This window comes from Protopterus annectens, chromosome 4.part1, assembly GCF_019279795.1.
Source record: "Protopterus annectens isolate FY-2018-M chromosome 4.part1, PAN1.0, whole genome shotgun sequence".
NCBI classification, from domain to species: domain Eukaryota; kingdom Metazoa; phylum Chordata; order Ceratodontiformes; family Protopteridae; genus Protopterus; species Protopterus annectens.
In genome coordinates this window covers 818,479,779-818,501,856 of record NC_056734.1, presented here as the reverse complement: position 1 = coordinate 818,501,856, position 22,078 = coordinate 818,479,779, and the positions used below count along the sequence as shown (strand labels likewise).

General features: G+C 37.5%; 1 protein-coding gene across 1 annotated transcript in view; it reads left to right on the top strand.

Moving 5' to 3' along the window:
• The window catches only part of LOC122801318 (alpha-1,4-N-acetylglucosaminyltransferase-like), a 164,286-nt gene that overhangs the window by 25,733 nt on the left and 116,475 nt on the right, over nt 1-22,078 (top strand). Inside the window, exon 2 of the mRNA XM_044070861.1 lies at nt 7,397-7,878. Within this exon, the coding sequence (XP_043926796.1) occupies nt 7,397-7,878 (482 nt within the window). The remainder of the gene's footprint in view (nt 1-7,396; nt 7,879-22,078) is intronic.

Sequence of the window (22,078 nt, the reverse complement as noted above, 5' to 3'; positions counted from 1 at the left end):
GTCAGTAAATCACACTCTATATAAATCAAATTTGTGGGTCACATTTCAGCTGCATGCTTAGGCTTATAAGGGCCTGATTCGTAATTAGCCTAGTATACACCTATGAACCTGACTCACAACAATGCTATATGTCATCACCCTTGCTCATTAATGTATTACGTGTCTTGAATCACTGCCTTATCTCACTACTACAATACTGTTTTTCCTCATACTGCATCTCTGGTTCATAATGATGGTGCATGTCACATGTAGTGGCCCTGGCTCACCGTAATGATTCATCTTGCATACTTCTTCCACTTACACAGCTGGGTGTAGCTTGAAACAGATAATTTCCAGTTCTTGCCTATGGCACATATTTCTTGAAGGTGCCTTATTGAAATGTCGGCACTCAAAATGCCAAGTGCTGACATGCAGAATAAACAGACCAAAACGGCAGAAAAGCAAATTTTAGGCATCACTCTTCTCCTTTAAACTTTTTTTTTACAGGAGGCACGCCCCCATCTTTCTCACACACTCACACACACACACACACACACACACACACACACACACACACACACACACACACTCCAAAACTTATATGTACTAACTTCGAGATTGCCATACTTCAGAGAAAGGGGAATATTCCAGGAAATGGCCATTTCAGACTTAATATATGTAGGTCTGTTTTTTTCAAAAATTCAGTCTCCATGATTTGGGACTCTGTCTAGTGGTTCCTGACATTTCAAATGGTTACCTTTCTTGAACACACATGAGATATGTACTTTATATGTATATAAAACTATAGAACTATACGCAATACCTAATATAATAATATACCAAATATAACAGAGCCACTATTCAGCAAAACATGGCTTAACTATCCCACATCCTGATCCAGCAAAACTCACCGGAGAACACTCAAATGAAAGACTGTTGAACTTGGTCTCCCAGTACCCATGTTAAACCTATTCCCAAGTTTTGCTGAATCAGGAGTCAATGATTCATGTCATTTAGCTGAGTTGCTGAATTGCAGCATGTGTGTGTGTGTGCGTGTGTGTACGCGCGCGCATGTGTTTGTGCATGTACACTCATGTGGGGAGTGCATGTTGGAAATGTATGATTTATTGAGTATATCTTGAATTATTGAAATGTGCTAGCATTGAAACACAGGCGGTTGATGCTGGTATTGTGAAAATCAGCTTACCAAAAAACCCAAAACATCAAAAATAAAAAAGATTGCAAGAGGAAAATAGTATCTTTGTATGATCAGTTAACCAAAATTCTACCACTAAACTCAGATATAATTTGTCTGAATAGTGGCAGTGTTGCAGAAATGTTTTTCATAAAGTAAGCTGTAGGCTTGGGGTCAGGGGTAGGGGCAGAGTTAAAAATAGCACACATTATTAAGTATGGGCAGTGAGATTCACCCCTCCAACACACCATCTCACTAATGTGTGCTAACCCTAACTCTAATGCTGAGTGCAAATAGCCCAGAAAGCATGGCTCAGGCTGCTAAAAGAATGGATGCTAGCAGTGGCAAAGATACTTGCCTTGCATTGAAGATGCATGGTGAATCATGACAAAATGAAACTATGAAGATTTGGAATACCACAGAAAAGATTCCTGTGAATGGACTCTGGGTAAACAGAAGAACTACATGTGCATGCGTTTATAGCAGCTTGGCTTATACCTCTAAAGTTGAATTGCCCTGTTTCCATTAAGAGACTTTGGCTTAAAACCCAATTGTGAGTTTGCAAACTATCTATTTTACATTTGTTAACCCGGAAAGTCTGACTTGGAATGAGCCAACTTTCAGCAGAATCCTGGGGAGAAGCATGTCTTTGTAATGTGGGAGGAAACTGGAGCACCCGGAAGAAACCCACATGAACGCAGACTCCACACAGAAGGCACCCCAGCTGAGAATCAAACTGAAGAATCTCTTGCTGTGAGGCAACAACGTTACTGCTGCACCACTGCGCTATCCAATTATGTATACTGAATTAAACTGTATTGACAAAACTGTGCTTGTCATTAAAGTACATTTAAATTTTCTATTTTACTGTAAATAAAAAGCACTCAAACTGATAAACGTATATGCAGTATGTTATACTTGCTACCACAGCCATAGCTAAAATTGGCATCTTGGACAGTACCCAGACCGCTTTCCCCAAAACCTGAAGCTGAGGACTACCAACAAAAAAATTCCTTCAAAGTTGAGAACTGAAAAAAAAAAGATTATTCAAAGTTGTAGGAAGCTTACAAGATTATTCAACTAATAAGCTCTTTGCAACAGTTACTAACATGCACTCACACTAAAAGTAATTTAAGCAGCTAGAAGATACCATTTGTGGTTCATCAAACAACTGCAAAAACTGCACTTGTACCCGACTGTTCACCCACTTCCACAACTAGTTGGCACCCTCTAACAGCTTGCACCTCGGGCAGCTGCCCCTTTCACTTTGCCATAGCTATGGTACTGCTTGATGGAATATAGTTGATAAATAGAGGATCTCCACAGCTGCCACACCTCACAACAAAGGTGATGTCAGAACTGATTACAGTAGTTGTTTTTTTCAACACCATTTTCTTTCTGACCATCAAACCTCCATCCCTAATGCTCCACAGACCCATTTCTTCCTTTAGCAGACACACACACACACACACACACACACACACACACACACACACACACACACACACACACACACACACACATTGTTTATACAGAAGCACATACAGTATAAAATAACAGGTAAAAGCCCTATAAGAGAATCTAGTGACCTGTGAGATGCACTGAAGGAGAATAAACTGAGTTCTTTGTGTGATATATGTGCATAGGATCTACAGCATATGCAAAGGGTCTACAGCATAAACACAATAAGATTTACAAACTATATTTTCAAAAGTGGTGCTGCGGTAGCGTTGTCGCCTCACAGTAAGACGCTGTCCGGTTCGATTCTCAGTTAGAGCGTCTTCAGCATCGAGATATGCATGAATGGGCGTACCTTCGTTGAAGGTTGTGCATCAGGGCTGGTAACTCAGCACGTAAAAATCAACTACCAATCATTAGCAGACTGGCGTTCCGCTATGGCGACCCCTAACCGGGAAAAGCTGAAAGACACAAATTTTCAAAAGTAACTGTCTTGCTGGGTTCTACATAGCAAATAAGAAAATAATCATTTGTATAACATTTTACCTCTGCAGGAGCAGAAAAAGGTGACTTTACTTAACAGGGAAGATGCAAGCGTGGTGGAAGGAAGAAGTGAGAAAAGGTTTTGCAAATAATTTAATGCCTGTCGGATGTATTCATGGGCTTTCATGGCTGTTAGGCAATAAGACAATGTTGAAAATGCAACTCTTCTGCAGGCAAGAGATGAACTGCAAATTAAAGTAGCCAAACAACAAAAACAACAAGCCTAAGCAGTGGCAGAACACAGTATAAATATTATAAACTGCATTAACACTTTTCAGAATGCTTATCTACATTATCTTGTTTAAGCCATATGCTATTCAATGTTTAGTGAATCCAGAAAATCTATCATTCTTTGAGAAATTATCATCTTACATGTTAATAGTTAATGGTTCACACTAACAAATGAAGTTGTGTGTCCCTTTTTTTATAAAAACAAGGCAGTAAGAATGGAAGGTTCTGATATCTTAAGAGAAAGAGAGAAGCCAGTTATATGCTGATAACATTAAAGACTTCCCCAGAATGTCACGGTTTCCAGAGGCCTATCACAAAACCCTCAAAAGAGTGTCTTCACATGGGAAATCAGGTCTCTGGATGACAACAGTTGTTTCTTCTGTCCTGAGTGACTGCTTACATCTCATATTATTTTATTTATACATACTAAGTTCAGTTTACCAAGGACACACAATCAACATTAACTGCTGTGCACAGGCAGACTGAGTTCTTTTTAACTTGCAATCAGTTTTAGAGGCTACATATACATCTATAGACATCACTTTAAACTGCATTGAATATAATTTCAGGGGCAAGTGCCCAGAGCCGCAGTGGACCAAGCTGCAGCTTGTCTCCAGATACACAATGTGTTTTATTTCAGCTTGTGCTGAACATACAGTGCTTAGGTCTGCTACAAGCTATGTTTGATCCAAGATGCAGCAGGATAATAAAATGTCACCATTTAGACTGCAACAATATGGACTATTTACCTGATCTAGGAATACTGGACATGTTTATACCCCCCCCTCATCTGAAGGCATTGCGGGAAAAAAATGTTTTCCCTGTAGTCATTGTATATGATAATAGTCTCCTAACACCTTCCTTCCTAAGACTCCAGATTTTGTGGCCAGGACAAATACTGCACCATCACAAGTACAGGTAATGAAAAAGAATGCATTATGAAATCATGTACACTCTTTAGCCACCCATTATTGACTCGGTGTTATGGTCATTGAGGTCATGTGCAAATACATTTCATACTGCAACATGGTTTCCTTTAACAGATGTTCAGAGCTGCCGCACAACTGAACAGATAGGCTCGATATACTACATTACCTCTCCTTTTCATCTTTATGCACATAATCAAGCATTTTGACATAGGATAAAATGATACAGTACTTCAGAGGTCATCCGATGTGGTAGACTGATGTCCACAATGTAACCAAAGAATCCATACACTGACAGAACAGCTGCCAGAGATTTAGGCACTGCGGTGTCTTTTGGATCTCCTGCAAACATTTCAACTCTGGCAGTGACGCAGGAGCTTCTGAAATTTCAGACGCACCATTTCATAAGAATGTCTGTTCTGAAGTTTTTTACTGACTTTCACTACTGAATAATGTTTGTTAATTGGGCAGGCAAACTGATACTCAGATTCTTTCAGCCATAACTCAGGCCACAAGGGCAAGAGTAAATGTAATGCACATATATAAATATAAATATATATATATATATATATATATATATATATATATATATATATATATATATATATATATAGTTCCCCTTTAGAAGGTCAAACGGATGAAATCTCGAAATTCATATATATAGTCGAGACCATATGCTTGAAATTTCAGAAGCTCGACCTTCTGAATGGGGATCGGCATACAGGGTAGACCGGGAGATTCCCCTTTCTGCGCTGTAGTGCTATCTCGGAGTTAGAATAAATAAGTAGCGGTGGGTGCAGAGGGGCTTGCCCCCTGCAGAAACATTGTTTTGTTTTGTTAGGGTGTTTTTAGTTCCCTTTCAGAAGGTCGAGCTTCTGAAATTCGAGCATATGGCTTCGGCCATATGAATTTCGAGATTTCAGCCGTTCGACCTTCTAAAGGGGAACTATATATATATATATATATATATATAAGTATATGTCAAAAGTTTTGAAATATAAAAATTTGAACGTTAAGACATAGAGTGAAACAGTTCAAATCAAAAAGATTAGAAAGCATAACACTTTAAATCACAAAGATTCAAATAAGAACACAAACTAGGAAGTCTGATAACCTATTAAAGAGAAACATATTTGTTATACCACGTCTCTGGATACAAGTTGCTGCAGTTTCTGGTAGGACTTCATGCTCAACAAAGTTAACAGTGGTTTATGGTCTGCAAGCTTCTTAAATGTTGCATACTAAAGATACTGATGGAATTTCCTCATTTCAAAAATCAAACCTAAAGCATCCCTGTCTATTAATGAATATGCTTCCTTTGCAGGAAGGAGGGTTTGAAAAGCAAATGAGGACAGATGCTCTTCAGTAAAAGGCATTATGTGCTGAATCACTGCTCCAGTAGAATGCTCAAAAGTATCACATTCAAATAAAATTAGCAGCTTTTGTGCCTAATGTTACCAACATGTAAAATATTACCATATCCCATACAAACAAAGCCACTTTATTAGAATGTTGGGAAAACATATTAAATATTTTACTTTGTTTTTTTATCCCTTTTAGTTGCCATATCCATCATCTTCAATTACTTTGTTTATTTTCTTTCATTTTGTCTATTTTTCTTAATATTTTATATTCTACAATCCACTATTTGGATTCTTTCTCACAGCATTTCAATAATTACTTAGACTACCTCTATGTTACATTTTCAAAAATTATTTAATCTGTTTTAAGAGATAATTTCAGGCTTATTCTGACAAACGTTCGAGTTATATTATTTCCTTTTTCTAAATATTGTAAATAGCTTACTTGTTAAATACTGTTGTTTTGATGTACATTTGAGTGCTGGTAATTTGCCTGGTTGCTTAGTTTTGTTAGTGTTTAATGCATATGCAATGAGACATGTAGCAAAATGTTATCAAAAATATAAATTAGGGTCTGGTTCATAATGTATGGGAACGGGGGAGAGGCAGTTGATGTAAAGACTTAATAGACTTGCATTCTGAATTGTGTGGCCTCCACCTAAGTCAGGAAGCCTTTTCCTCAACCACCAATTCAGTTTTACCTGGTATAACATATGAGATGTGGCAATTACCAAGTGCTGGCTTTCAATGTGTGAAGGATTTGTCTGGGTATTCAAAGATGGGAAGGGGCTAAGGTTGCTAATGCACAGGGACCACATACTATTTTAAGCAGTTTATGAGCATTAGCTTCCCTAGTCCATCAGCACATGTAAAGTCTGCAAAAGGTACTCAGGTATTGATGTGCGATGCACTACTAAGGTAGAGACAGCATGCTGTACAGGTACATTTGAAATGAATGTACCAGTAAGGGAATATTAGCTGATTTAGCTAGAACTCTGGGTATTTATAAAGAGAGCAAATATATCATTTAGTTTAATAAACTGAGGCATATTTTATCAGATTATACTCATGAAAGGAAAATATTGTCTACATGTAAAAATGAAAAAGGGTCATTCAGTAAACATAATACTTTGTTTGGTGAGACTTGAATATGGACTATTGTCAGAGATAGAGGACTTCAGCTACAGTACTGCATGAGTTAGTCCCCATTTTCTTGGCTCTAGCCTGCACACCAGGATTGCCAGGAGGCAAGAAATGCGCAAAAGTCATACTTGTTGCTCCCTCTTTGCCCTTCCTTGTTACACCCCTTGTTCTGCTCTGCTCCTCCCCTTTGCCCCAATTACTCTACCCCTCACCCCACCTAAGTGGGCACATTTGTTCATCACTGCCAGACTTAAATGTCATTTTTACTCCCTGACTATCATCCGCTGCAACTGCTTGAAGTGAAGCAAACCTTGCACAAAAACTGCTGTCTAAAGCTGGAGGCATTGACTTTAGAACCTCTAATTTGTAAAGTCAGTTCTATGTTACCAAGAGCAACGTTCAATTTTCAAGAAAGCCCAGAAAAAAAATGAGTCGGTTGTAACCTTACCCTGAAAACAAGTTGATCAGGTTAGGTTGTCTGCAGCTCAGATTGGCATGCTGATTAAACAATTTTGGAAGTACAGTTAAAAATCTGTTATAACTAATTTCTTTTTTTACAGGCTGCTCTACAAACATGTTGAAAAAACTCCTGTTACTTCTATGTCTGATAAGTGGAAGTACATACATTGTCCTTTACTGGCTTGGCACTGCAGGTTACCGTAGCCCTCGAAAAGCAGTTTTGCATAAAATCTCAGAGTATGGTACTACAAGCTACCATTTTTCTCAAAAAATATCCTCATACAAAGTGTCAGATAATCATCAGAACATTCCAAAATTCAATGCATCCATCCTCTTTGTAGAAACAACAGACACATGGATACCTTCTCTGTCTGCAACCTGTGCAGTGGAGTCTGCAGCAAGGATATACCATGATAAGCAGGTCTGGTTTTTCATGAAAGGACTCACACAAAAGAAGCAACAAGAACAAATTTCACAATCACCTAGGCTTTTCCTGCTATCACAAATAAAGAATGTGTTCATTAGTCCCCTGAACGTCACAGAACTGCTGCTGAACACACCTCTCCTGCCGTGGTACCAGAAGGTAAGCAACATGCATATCTGCTCTGTTTGCTAGTGATTCTGTGGGCTAAGTATTCTGTGGTGTAAGTAACATGAACACATGGGTACTACCAGGTGCAATACGCAAACTCAAACCATGGAGGTGCCACTGCACTCACAGGGCATTTTGTTCTTGGGATGTGAAGCGATATACATTTGGAGTATATTATGGTGTGTTACACAGTGCAAATGTCCATTTTAAGACAAACTATGGTACAGGGCACATACCAGATACACAATGCTAAAAATGCAACATTTGTACACAGTGATATACTACAAAGGCATCTGATAACACACTGCAGTACAACATTTTGCAGAATAAAAAATAAATCACAGGAACTGCTATTAAACAGGAAGTGAATGATGAAGACATTATCTTACATTATGACGTGCACAGTGAAATTTCTTGACACTAGTCTGGTTTACATTGCTGTATGACAGTACATAAATGTCAGTGATTCTATATTATACCACTTTGCATTAAAGCTTTAAATGCCAGAGGTTATACTATATTACATCAAGCTACAGTATACAGAAGAACGTTTTTAATGACACTGTGTTATGTTACATTGTACTACGTGAGGCTTCAATACATGGAATGAATGCCATGGGTGCCAAGACACATTATACTATGCTACATTACAAAGCATAATTACATAAGCTCTATGCTATATTCACCATATTACAGGTTCAGAACTTTTATATCACAACAATATACAAACTTATTGTGTTACACTGATATTTAATGTTTGGGACATCGTTTTAAATTATGCTACTATTCCAGATCGTACATGTCAAGGACACTGTTATATTACAGCATGCTGATATCAGTGGAAGTACATATATATGAGGAACTCATCCTAATAGTACTTCTTCAACCCCCATTTGTTGCATTCCAAGCCATCACCTTTGAACAGTGGTATCAGTGGTGGTACTGGCCTGACTCGAAACTCTCTCAGCATTAAATGGAATTCCTCTCTAGAGTTTGTGCTCAGTGGGTCATATGCTGCAATCAGACTGCAACTATAGAAAATGTGAGAAAGACTAAACATTCAGATCATAGTGTGAGGTACCCAAGACTCCCATCCTGTGCAAGCCAGTACAAACAATTTTGGGCACTGACATCCCTTGTCCTCTCAAGCACCATGCCAGCAAGGTCATCTCTGCAATTATCCCCAAATGATGACCATGGATAAGCTGCCTCTCTCAGTACTAACCTGCCAATACCAATCAGGACTAAGCAACATCAGCATTACATTTCCACAAAGCCCCACCCATAATGCTAGCCTACTCCAAGTGCCCTTCCTTCCACCAGTCATTGTTTTGCAGTGTGCCTGAAATGCTGAACAGTCATGCCACAACCACAGAGCACACAGCCAGACAAACCTCATCAAAGCACTAAGACCAAAGCAAACAACTTGAAAAAAAAAAAGGAGAGGACAGTGAATGGAAACCCTTAGGGAGAGAGAAATATGTCTGAATATCTTCTGTGATGGTGAGTTTCTCTCACAGATATGTCCATTCTTTTGTTTCCAAGTCATTGTTTTCAGGTAGAGTGGTAAGCCCCACATATCTTCATTATGGAGGAGGCACCCTTCAAAATACATCAAAGGACTGGTGCCCAGTGAATTACCAGAGCACAGCTGATTCAAAACACTGATATTGAGTAGGGAACATTGTTCCCTGCATTATCAGGAGCTCCACATTAGCAAGCAACATTATATATTAATAGGTGACTATTGTCATTAGCGGTTATGCAGTAAGCAAGCCCCCTTTTAAACCACTAAGATGGGGGGCTACACCCCAACCCCCAATTTAATATCCTCACATTGTTTGCACTGCTTCAAGGACTGGTACAGTGCTAGACTTGTGTGAACCATGGTACTGCACCCATGCCCAAGGTTGCATGATCTCAGAGTAGGAATATTAAAAGTCAAAGGAGTGCATACATGTTATTACAGTTTTCAGTCAGATATAGTAACTCATTGAACACCCTCAAGGTACTGTATTTAGTCAAAACTCCTCTGGCCTTCAACTGAATGTCCTCACTTGTATTGTTTAGTTAGTGTATAGAAGGAAGACCAGGAGCCCACCTCACAAATCTCTCCTATTGGCCTCTCGCTGAATAAAAACTGCAAAAGTATCTACCCCACCACCACAGCCACCACCTCTGCAGAATGAACCCTATGATCCTGCAATAATTTGTTTATTTCTTAAGAAAAAAGCAGTATAACCTACCTACGACTTAGAAATAGTTTTTGTCTCCATCAGAGTCCCTGGTTTCTTCAATGGAAAAGGAGAAAAAAAAAAGCAGGTGCTCCCTTTCTGAAATGTATTTTTCCCTCATCCTCATCACCTGCCTCCTAAGATCTGCACTGTTTAATTCTGTATTGGCTGAGTTACATATCATTGGCACTTTTTCAGCTTAATGATGAAATATAGATAGTCAAAGTTCTGGTTGCAGAGAAGGACAGAGCCCTGACAACAACCCTGATGACCTGAGAGTGATTACCAGCCTGAATGGTTGACAGGGATGGTAGGGGAGGTGAGGCGTACTAATTCTAGGAGGAAGGAGGGAGTCTGGGAACATTCAATACTACATTCCCTTGGAGGAGGGTCAGAGCTGCAAGGGGCTGTTCTAGTGACAACACTCAGACACCAAGCCAGTTCAACAGTGCCCTCTTCATGAGTTATTTGGAGTATACACCAGCATCTGGACATCCCTATAGTGATGCAGGTCATCTGCCCCCTCCCACATGATGGAGGGACTAGAGTTAAATAAATTTACCCTCATTACTGTATTTCAGCAAGGGCACAAACCATGATTATGAATGCTTGATGATGGCCTCCCCAGCCAGGTCTTGCTGTTACTAAGAAATAGCCAGGATGGGGAAACAAATGGTTGACAGGGGAAGGCTTCATGGTTGGCCATGAAAAGAAAGAGGCTATGTCAAATCCACTCCAAAACCAGTAACCAAAAATAAGCAAACTGTGGCCATGGGAAAAATCATATATAAAAAATACAGACAACCAATATCCAACTAGTATGTACCACTCTGTTTATTCTCATGGCAGCAACTGTCTAAGTATACAGAATCAGTCTGCTCAAATATATATTTAGTTAGCCTCAGTGAGACAAGTCTAACATACCACTCAGAGGCTACCAAGCAGCTGCATGGCTTTAAATGTAAATTCAAATTTAGGAGCAACTTAACTGTAGGTAAGAAGAAAAACTAGACAAAGTTTCCACAAATAAATTGACAACATTGAACATTGTTCTTACCAAAGAAATAGGACTTATTCTGACCCAGCAAATATGACAAGTACTTCAAAATCATAACTACATTAAATCGGCCATTGGAGAAACCAAAACAGTAACAGCCCTGACCATCTTGCTTACAATATTAGAGTCTCCTCCTCCTCCTCCCTCATCTCTCCCATTTCAGGGCTCTAAGTTATCAGAGCTCATGTGGGCATAATAGATCAGGGTATGCTATACTATTACCTACCTCTTTGAATCTGTGAAAGTATTAACTCTTTTATGTCTTTTCTGAATCACCTTGCACATGCTGTTCTTATGTCTTTCTCCTCACTGGAGAGCTCATTTTTCCTAATGGCATACCCAAGACAAAACAGAGTGGTTTATTTCAATCACCTGGTTACCTGGTGTAGGGGATCTGCACTATTTTCAGCAGTATTTTTGGAAAGGAGAGTATTACTGTATTTATAAATACATTTGAAAGGCAGAAGAAATATCTAAAGCAGATATCTATGTGATAACACACAGCTTCTGCCTTCTTCGCACTGAGCACACCTACACTGATTACCTCCTACTGGTATGGGAGCTGTTGCCTGCTTTGTTCTCCTCCCTCCACAAACCCCCAGTCCCCAGTACCATTACATTCATAAGAACTGTTATCTGCCTTCTACTCCAGCTGCTTCCCACCCTTTTTAATGGTATTTCAAATTAACTGTACAAATACACAAATATAGGCCCTATCATACTCACAATAACACACACACTATTTCTAAATCATCAATCTGCAGTTAAGCTACTACACAATTACCAATGTACATTTTAGTAGCAAACCTGCATCCCTAAAACATTCTTACACGTAGTCTCTTACCATCTTTTATTTGTTTCTGTCCTTAAATTGGCAACTACTACATTTTCACATGATGTAAACTGATTTTTGACCTTCATCTATGCATGATACTTGATTTTTATACTAATGTTTTCTAATAAGCTCTGTTGTTTTGGAACTAACAATGTCAGTTAGGCTGAAGCAACCCACTCTTACCTTATTCACCTAACTTTAACTATCTCCTTGCATTATCAACATCAACCGCACATTTTGGGGAAATCAAAGCAAAATAAAACTTTACTAGTATAAGACTTTTGGTTGTCTTCCTTGTACTTTATAATAAACATTTCTGCTTTTAATGCTTCTTTTTCAAGGTGCCATTAGCTTTTCTAGCACCCTTCTTTGGAATATTCACAATTTTCACTGATTGGTCCTGGCAGTATATCTGGGTCAGGGGGCTGGCACCTGCTTCACTCGCCCTTGCTCCACCCATGCTCATTCAGCTCTCCTGCCATATCCACATTTCCCACCCCTTTATCCTGCATTTATACAAACTCCACCCTCTGCTACCCATCCCTGCTAGTCATCACATATCTTATATAAGAAACTAGCACCACATATATTCAAGCATGTGCAATTACAAACTCTTCTGAAACCTTCCCCAACATCACATACAGCCAATACTGAGCCCCCTCATACTTTTCTTAAACATCTCCCTCCCCCATACCCTCTCCTGTTTATGAACCCACTCCTTCCTTTCTGAATCATTATACTAACATCCTCATAGATCTGCTTACACCCACCCTTCCTTATGCGTAACACTACCACATTGACCCCATCCACTGTTAGTACTTTTTTAACCTCGATATTCAACACTGAGTTGCATCTGTTACTGTACTCTGCATTCCTTATTTTACTCCAGATATTCAGTGCACCACCTCCTACATCTGCCACACTGTAATCTATAAATATCACTTTATCTTTGCTGTCATCATCTGTACTTTTTAGGATAATCTATATTCACTAGCTTACTTACCTGCTTTCTCATCTTAAAACCTACCACACAAGCTTACCGTCAATATGTACCTCACCCACAGCCCTCACAATAGACCATTCATACAAACATTCACTTCCAAAACTGCAACCATCCTATATAATGTACCCTTCATGCATCAATCTAAGATTCTTACTTCTTCACCCATCCCTCAGAAAACAAAATAAAAAATAAGAATACATACCAAATTTCTTCCAGTATTATTACAGCATGCACCAAAAATACTGTTATGTATGGACATACACCCCAGCCCTGGACTTCTAATTAACCTTCCAGAAAAGTTTATCCCACCCCACTATACACAGCAAGACCTCAGCAATCACAATTCACATAAAAACTCAACCTTTTCAGTATTAATCTTTGCAGCATTTACAAATGAATAACTAAACTCTACGCATGGATCTTTCATAATACCCCAGACATCCTAGCTACTGCTGAAACGCGTCTTAAACCCAAAATAAAGGACATAAAAATAGCACCATCAGGCTATAATATTATCAGGTCAGATTGAAAACATTAAAAAGTAGGAGGCAGACATTTTATACCAAAATTTATAAAAACTTTCACCTTAACCACAATATACCAACATTCCTAAATGCAGAGCTTGTTCTATCCACATTAAAATGAACAACAAACACCTGTGCGTAGTAGGTCTATGCATCTCCCAAGTAAACAATTAGACATCACTGGAAGGTATCCTCTCCTGGCTATCTAATACTCTATCTTATGAGAAAATACTACTAGGGGACATCAAAATTAACTGGCAAACTTTTAGTTCAGATTTTTCCTCCACTTGCACAAATCTCTATGATTTACAAAGCTCATAACTTCTCCCACTTGATATAACAAAACTGTTGATAATGGCATAATATTAGATTGCATAATAGTATCTGACCCCACCAAATACATTTTTCAGGTACTCCTCCCTGATATCACCTCACAACATATACTAAATGGACTTTTTACCCACCAACCAAAACAACATTCTTACAAAGTGATTCAAAGTCTATCAAAATGTAACACTCACACATTTACACCCACCCAAAAATCTTATAACTGGTCCACCCTTAAAGCCCTGCCTTTAGATAAATAAGGCAGTTCAGAAAATGATTACAATATTCCTAAATATTATCAATTGCCATGCTTGATTATTAAGGAAAGCAAAAGTTCTAAACTACTTATACAAAACAGTGACAAAGCCTGGAAAATATAGTTAAGAGATAACACATGTCAAAACCCGAAAAACTTCAAAAAGCTAAATAATCTTACAAAAAAGAAAAAGTGGTTAACACTAGTAAAAAGAAACTATACACACATTTAAAAAATACATAGAAATTCCAAAGAAATTCTGGTCTTCTGTCTGAGAAGTATTACACAACAGAATAAAAGTCAACCAAACCCTTCTACTAACTCTTCTGCAATAGAAATAGCATTTCAGTTCAACTCATAATTCATTGGCAGCATAGCAAACCTTACTAAGGTGACTCCTTCCATAATCCCCAATACACATCATCCCCACCCTATTAGCTCAAGCTCAGTTACTTTCTCCTTACAGTTTATCTCAACTTCTGCAACAAAAACTTCTACAAAAACTAAAACTCGCCACACCATCAGCTGATAACCTCCCAGCAGAATACTTCAAAACTGCAGCTATAGCCTACCTCATTTGTATTCTCATAAACAGGTCGCTATAACAATCCAATGTTCCACCTCTTTTGAAAAGGTAATGCATTATTCCACTCCACAAAGGAGGTAACTCAATTTATGTATCAAACTTTAGACCTATAACTATATTGCCCACATTGTGTAAAGTTCTGGAAAAAATATGTATTCTTCAGCAACTACTCCATTATTGCTTCCATGAACCACTTCTTTCTCCCACACATCATGCCTTTCATCCTAGTCGTAGCATACCCTCTGTCCTACTAACTTTTAAAAACACAACCAAACAACCCAGAACTTGCTTCCTCTTTATTCTTTGACTTGTCAGAAGCCTTTGACACTGTTTCATTTATCACCTGCTGCAAGAAATGTCTTCTCTAAGCCTACTCTAGGCTACCTTCCAATGGTTCAGTAGCTACTTATCCAACACACACCACTTTGAAAAATGGCATAACACTTTCACTCCTTTCTTGACAGTTACTTTTCCGGTACCCCAAGGTTGTATTCTTGTCTCTCTCATCTTTAATGCTTTCATAAACAATTTGCATACCTCCTCACAGCAAGCCTCCTTAATCTAATATGCGAATGATTCAGCACTTATTTGCTCCACAGACAGCCTAAGCCATCTTCAACAAATCACACAAGAAGTTTTTACCACCATCAAAAATTGGATCGACAATTTACAACCACTGTTAAATCAAAAACAAACTAGGTTACTCCTTTTCTACCCTAAATCCACCACAGAAGACAAAAGAAACATTAAAATTGCCTCCTTCAATAACACAGTAATAGAAGTGGCTCCATATTTTAAACTATTAAGGATGTTAGTACATGATAACCATAACTATGATCTGCACATTCAACACACAATTTAAAACAGCTGACCAGAAACTAACAATATAATGAACAAAAAAAATGTTATTAATAACACCACAAAAACAATTACATACCTCTTATTCGTATATGTGACACCAAATCCTCACTAATCTTCAGGCTACACTAAGAACTAAACTTAACAGAACACTGTTACAGTAAAATTGCAAAATTCACTGATAACAAACCCTATAAAACCCGACAAACTCTGCCCTAAAACAATTACATTGGCTTGAATTACCCTACCATTTCTCATGACATGATATATAAGTATTCAAAATATCCAGAACTAAACAACATTCTCCACAACTTACTATTCCACCACCGTCATATAATAAACAAAAAAAAAATTCTCTCCACTTGCAAATCTGAGAGATCTGCTAGGAATGCCTTGTACTCTAGCTGTGTTATCAGATCCTAGAACTCAACCCAATTTGTCCTGAGGTCCATATCTAACCTCCACACATTTAAAGCTACACTAAAATAATTTCTAGTTTTGTCATGGCTCATGTTCCTGCTCTACACCAGACTAAACACTCTCTATACTCTCTTTAAGCTTCACCAGCTAACTCCATAAATAATAAACTAAGTCCTCCACTTTACATGATGTATAGTTTTGTATTCCTTTTTTGCACATATTGTAAATAGTTACCCCATTTTATATTATTTATCTCCACTTTATGTTTATATTACTAGTCTTCACTCGTACCAATCACTTCTGAGTTTGTTTAATCCTCACTTTTCTCATTACTTCCATGTCTACACTCCCCTTCTCAATTCCATCTTTACATGCCATCATTTTTTATCTATTCCAAATCTAATTCTCTTTTATTTTCCTTTGCCTTTCCTTTCTGATAACTCCAACCATCTTTATTGAGTTATCACGTAAGGCACTGGCAAACATACATTTATATAAAAGAAATCAAACCATGATAACATGTTCACAGTTATAAACACTATACATCACCTACATTTTTTTATACAGTTATCATCAATCCATCATTACATAAAGTGCTCAATTCCTGACTTCCCTTAAACTTCACTCCTCCTCCAAAACATTATTTTGCATGTAATAATCACACAATTTCCATTTTACTATGTTGTTACTATGTCTAGGTACAACAAAGACAAACCAGTACTGGATGAAGTGTCTCTTAAGAAAAGTCCTATTTGTATCCAAAAACACAAAAGAGGCACAACACGATGATTCTTCAGGCTTTAATGGAAAATGAAAACATCAAACGAACAGCTGTAGGAAGGAGTAAGCGCTTTCACGTTTTAACAACGCTTCTTCAGACTTAAAATACATCTAAAAAAATGTGTTCTTATATACTCATAGTTAATTGAATAATTAAAGCAATTAAAATAATTAAAACTCTATCACAGTCATCCCTTGTTAAAGGTGTGTTGCTATGTTAGTAGCTTATATAAAAGACTATATCTTGTGACTGTATATATAGTAAATGCAATATACTTATATATTATACAAGACATATCTACTAAAATTAAGAATAGAACAATTTAAAATGATAATAATTAGCAGTACTAATATAAAGTAACCTACAACTTATAAGAACAAGCTAAAAAAATGGTATCACATGTTTAACACTATCATATGTGGCATAGCTAAATTAATAACTAGAATAGTGTATGAAGATAATAATAACAAAATTATTGAACATACATATATATATATATATATATATATATATATATATATATATATATATGAAAAATATATATATATATAAAAAATGTGTATGTTCGTACATACTCACAATGATTGTTTGGCTAAGTATACATGTACAGAGATAGTGTATACAAGTTATATTAACTTGTTTACTGTGCATGTATGGATATTAATGACTATAGGGTCTCCCTTTTAGAAAAGGTTTGAGTGATATTTTATCATTGAGGCCATGGCCTCTATGTGCTTGTAGCCTTAATATCCATTTGTTTTCCTTTTCTTCAGTGAAGTTCTTTATATCACCAAGTCTATCTGTTTTATTGACTAGCTCAAGTACTTGAAACGTGAATTTGTGTTTAGATCCTAGACTCAATACATGTCTGGCTAAAGCATTCCTATCATCCTCTCTATTTATGGCATATATATGCTCCCTAATTCTTTCCCGTAATGTTCTATTAGTTTTTCCTACATAGAATGATTTACATAAAGAACATTTTGCCAAATATATCAAGTCCCTGGATCTACAATCAGCATATCTATCAAACTTGAAATTATTACCATTATCAGGATGTGTAAAACTATTTTCTTTTGTTATATAGCTACATTGATTACAATGTCTGCATGGAAACGTACCCTTCCTTTGTGTTAAAGGAGCTACCTTTAACACATGTGCCATCTACCTGAGGAAAACTTCTATGTAATCTGCCTGGGGAATTAAAAAAAAAAAAACACGCAAACACTTCCAAGCAAAAATCCTAAATATGCTAAACTTTATTGCATATTTGGGAGCCATACATATGTCCTCCCATTATTTTTTTGTAAATTGCTTACCCAGTCTCTATCCCCAATCATGTCCAACCTCCTCTGATTGATTCCTATAGTTATCGTGCATTAGACAATGGCAAACTATACATCAATACCCTGATTGGAGAACAAGCGTTCTCCAGCAGGGTATTAATGTACAAGTAATGCCCGCTGAAAAATGAGTCTACTGCTTCACAGCAGCTTATCAAGCCACCATGGAGCTCGGACTGAGGAAATGGAACCTTTGCCATTATTTTACGCTCGCTGGGCAGCATCTTTGCTGTTTAGCTAGTGTAAAATATAAAAAAAAAAAAAAAAAAAGTACGCGTGTCTGTGTGTATGTTTATGTCTGTGTGTGTATGCGTGCATGTCAGTGTAAGTGAGAGTGAGCGAGCCGTTATTTTACACTCACTAAGCAGAACTATTGCTGTTTAGCGAGTGTAAAATAGAAAGTAAAAAAATTAATAAAATATAGCGTGCATGTGAGAGTGTATCCATGTATATGAGTAAAAGAGAGACAGTGATCGTTCAGGTGAAACAGAAGAGTTTGTTTATGTTTCTGTCTGCATGTGTGCGTGAATGTGTGCATGAAAGCAGACAGACTGTGTGTGTGTGCATGTGTGTGTGTGTGTGTGTGTGTGTGTGTGTGTGTGTGTGTGTGTGTGTGTGTGTGTGTGTGTGTATCTGCGTGTGTGTGTATCTGTGTGTGTGTGTGTGTGTGTGTGTGTGTGTGTGTGTGTGTGTGTGTGTGTGTGTGTGTGTGTGTGTGTGTGTGTGTGTGTGTGTGTGTGAGACAGAGAGAGATGGAGAGAGTGAGAGAGAAAGCGAGAGTGATGTGTGAGTGAATGCATGTAAGTAAGCAGAGGAGACTACCTGTGAGAGAAATCTAGGAAGAGTGAGAATGAATCTGTGTATGAAAGCAGCTGGAGACTGTGACAGATTGAGAAAGAGGGTGAGACAGATCTTGTGTGAGTGAATGTCTGTATGACAGCAGTTGAGACTATGTGTGTATATGTATGTGTGTGAAAGCAGAAGAGGCTGTGTATGCATGATTGGGGGAGACAATGGGCTGTATGTAAAATTGTGTTTCTCTTTCTTATTATTTGCTAAGCATTATATTATTTTTTATATATATTTGATGTAAAATGTTTCTTCCAACACCGTTAACATATACTACAGCAAGTACAAAACAGTAGGCAGTGGAACTATTTTACATTAAAAATGTATAAAAAAAATAATATAGTACTTAAAAAAATAAACAAGCAAGTAAAACACAACAATTTTATAGAGGGCCCATTGTCTAAGTGCAATAATGCCCTCCAGGGTGTGTGTTAATGTGTAATTAACTCCCTTCCAGGGGTGTAGCAGCCCGATACTGCATTATTCCTTTTTTTTTTACAGTAGCTTCAGTTCTAGATTTAACTAAAAACTCTACTACAGCAGGTTTTTCACATAGGATTCCCTTATTCCTTTCTCTTTACCTATACTCTGATATCAGTCCCTGATAGGGAAAGCTGTCTCTAGCCTGCATTCCATATGTCTTCTTGGCCTCTTCCCATTCTATTACCTTTTCTTCTCTAGTTATTTGCACACAATACATTGGTTTCTTTGCCAGTTTTCTCCAGTAAATTCCAGTCCCGTCTTGTCTATTCTCTGTACCCCTAATTTCAGTCAAACTTATCGGCAGAATCTAATTTCTCTATTCCAGTGGTGGCTTAGTTCTTAGAATACTTTCTGCAACTTTGTGAATATAATATCCTGTATGGCTGTTGTTATTCTCTTTCTTGAATCCCCCCCCCCACATCTTCAGCATCATCTTCCTCTACCACCCCTTATAGGTTACTGCTTGTGTTATATATAGGAAACTTAACTGTGTAGCTCTAGAACATTTCTTCAAATCAAGTAATCTTAAACCACCTTGTTCTATTGGAAGGATCAACTTTTCCTTCTTGATCCGTGCAGCCTTCCCCTCCCAGATAAAACCTTTCAGCTGTTTATTAATTACTATCCACAGAAGCAGCGGTGGTGCAGCAGTAGCGTTGTTGCCTCACAGCAAGAGGTTCTTCCATTCGATTCTCGGCTGGAGCGCCTTCTGTGTGGAGTTTGCATGACCTCCCTGAGGTCAAGTGGCATTTGAAAAACATGTGTAGAATGGGTGTGCCTTCGTTGAAGGTTGGGTGTCGAGCTGGCACCTCGGCACCGTAAAAATCTACTGCCAATTATTAGCAGACCGGAGTTCTGCTGTGGCAACCCCTAACCAGGAAAAGCCGAAAGAAGAACATTATTTACTATCCACAAGTTTTTCTCTAGTCGATAAAAATATGCCTGACCTGTATACAAGACTAAAAGGACTAAAAACATTTTCACTGTTTGTATATTGCTATCCACATCCATAAACAAGAGCTTCCAGTTTCTCAGTATTTGTATTATATTTTGTTTAGTCTCTTCCCACATATCCTTACCTGCCATAACAGAATCCTTTTTTACCAATACTAAATACTAAATGCTTCATTTTATAGTATCCCCATAAGTACAAAAATTGCTGGACCAATTCATGTGTGGTTACACAGTTTACAGCTTTTATTACCCCCTCCCCAATATTTGAAATTATCTGAGAATGTTCCACAGCACTGAGATGTCCTTTTCTGTTTTTATCAGGTACAAAACAATATCAGTTACAAACAAAAACAACTTTTCTTGATTACCATACCAGTTATATCCTTGAATTTCTGAGTCCCTTATTTTATTTGCCAATGGCTCTAAATATAATACAAATAACAAAGGATCCAAAATAAAAGCGAACCACAACCTTAAAACAACCAATAAATAAATAATAAAAGGTTGTAGGAAAGTCATCAGGACGACCACGGCAGGAAATAACAGTTTATTCAAACCACAGCAATATTTGTGGCCTTTTGCTGTGCTGTGGTTTGAATAAAATGTTATTTCCTGCCGTGGTCATCCTGGTGACTTTCCTACAACTTTTTATTATTTATTTATTACAAATAACAAAGGAAAAAGACGAAACCACTTCTTGGTTCTTCTATTCACCCACAACTTACCAAAGAGGAACCCTCTCACTTTAATTTTTCATATAGCCTCCTAATTAATGTTATTATTGTATCAGGGAATGCAAATGCTTCCATTGCCCTACTTATAAAATTCCAGCTGCTGAATGCTTTCTCCCCATCGAGACTCACCACCAACAGTTGTATTTTCTTAAGTTTTGCTTACCTCCAGATCATCATTGTTCTTTTAATGTTGTCAAATGTTTGCCTTCTGTCCACAGACCTTGCTGATCCATATCTATAAATTTTGGCAACACTTTTGTCATTCTTTTAGTTATTATAAACATAAACACTTTATAATCATGGTTTAAAATTGAAATGGGCCTATATGAAAATGCGTCTGATGAGTTTTTATCATCTTTCTTTAGGTATTACAGGCAACATTGCTTTCATCCAGGATGTCGATGCCTCCCTTCCTTTTAAGATACTGTTAAATAAAACCTTCCAGATCTTTATCACTTTCTTCCCTCTTAGCTTCCAAACTACTTCCACAAGAAAACCATCTATTCCTGGAGATATTCCTGCAGATTGCTTCTACAGCATTATTTTTTATCTCATCTCCTCCTGTCTTAACTATTAACTGTTAATTGATGAGCCTCATCTACCCCTGACCCTGGCATACTTAACTCTTCCATAAATGTTTCCATTTATACATCTTCTTGATTTCCACATTCCTCTGCTTTATGCAAATTTTCATAAAATTTCCAAAAATATCTTTAATTTCTCTACAGGAGCCCTAGTTAGTTTTCTTGTTATAGGCTTCCTAAGTTTGGCAACAACCCTTTCTGCCTTCCGTTGCCTAAGTCATTGTGCTAAGGCATTTTATGCTCAGAAGTAATTATCAGATAGTTGCTTAAGAGCACTCTTTCTAAACTATTGCATATTATCCAGATACAGTTGTACCTGTTCATTTTCTGTGAGATTGCCCTTATTCCACATAATAATAATAA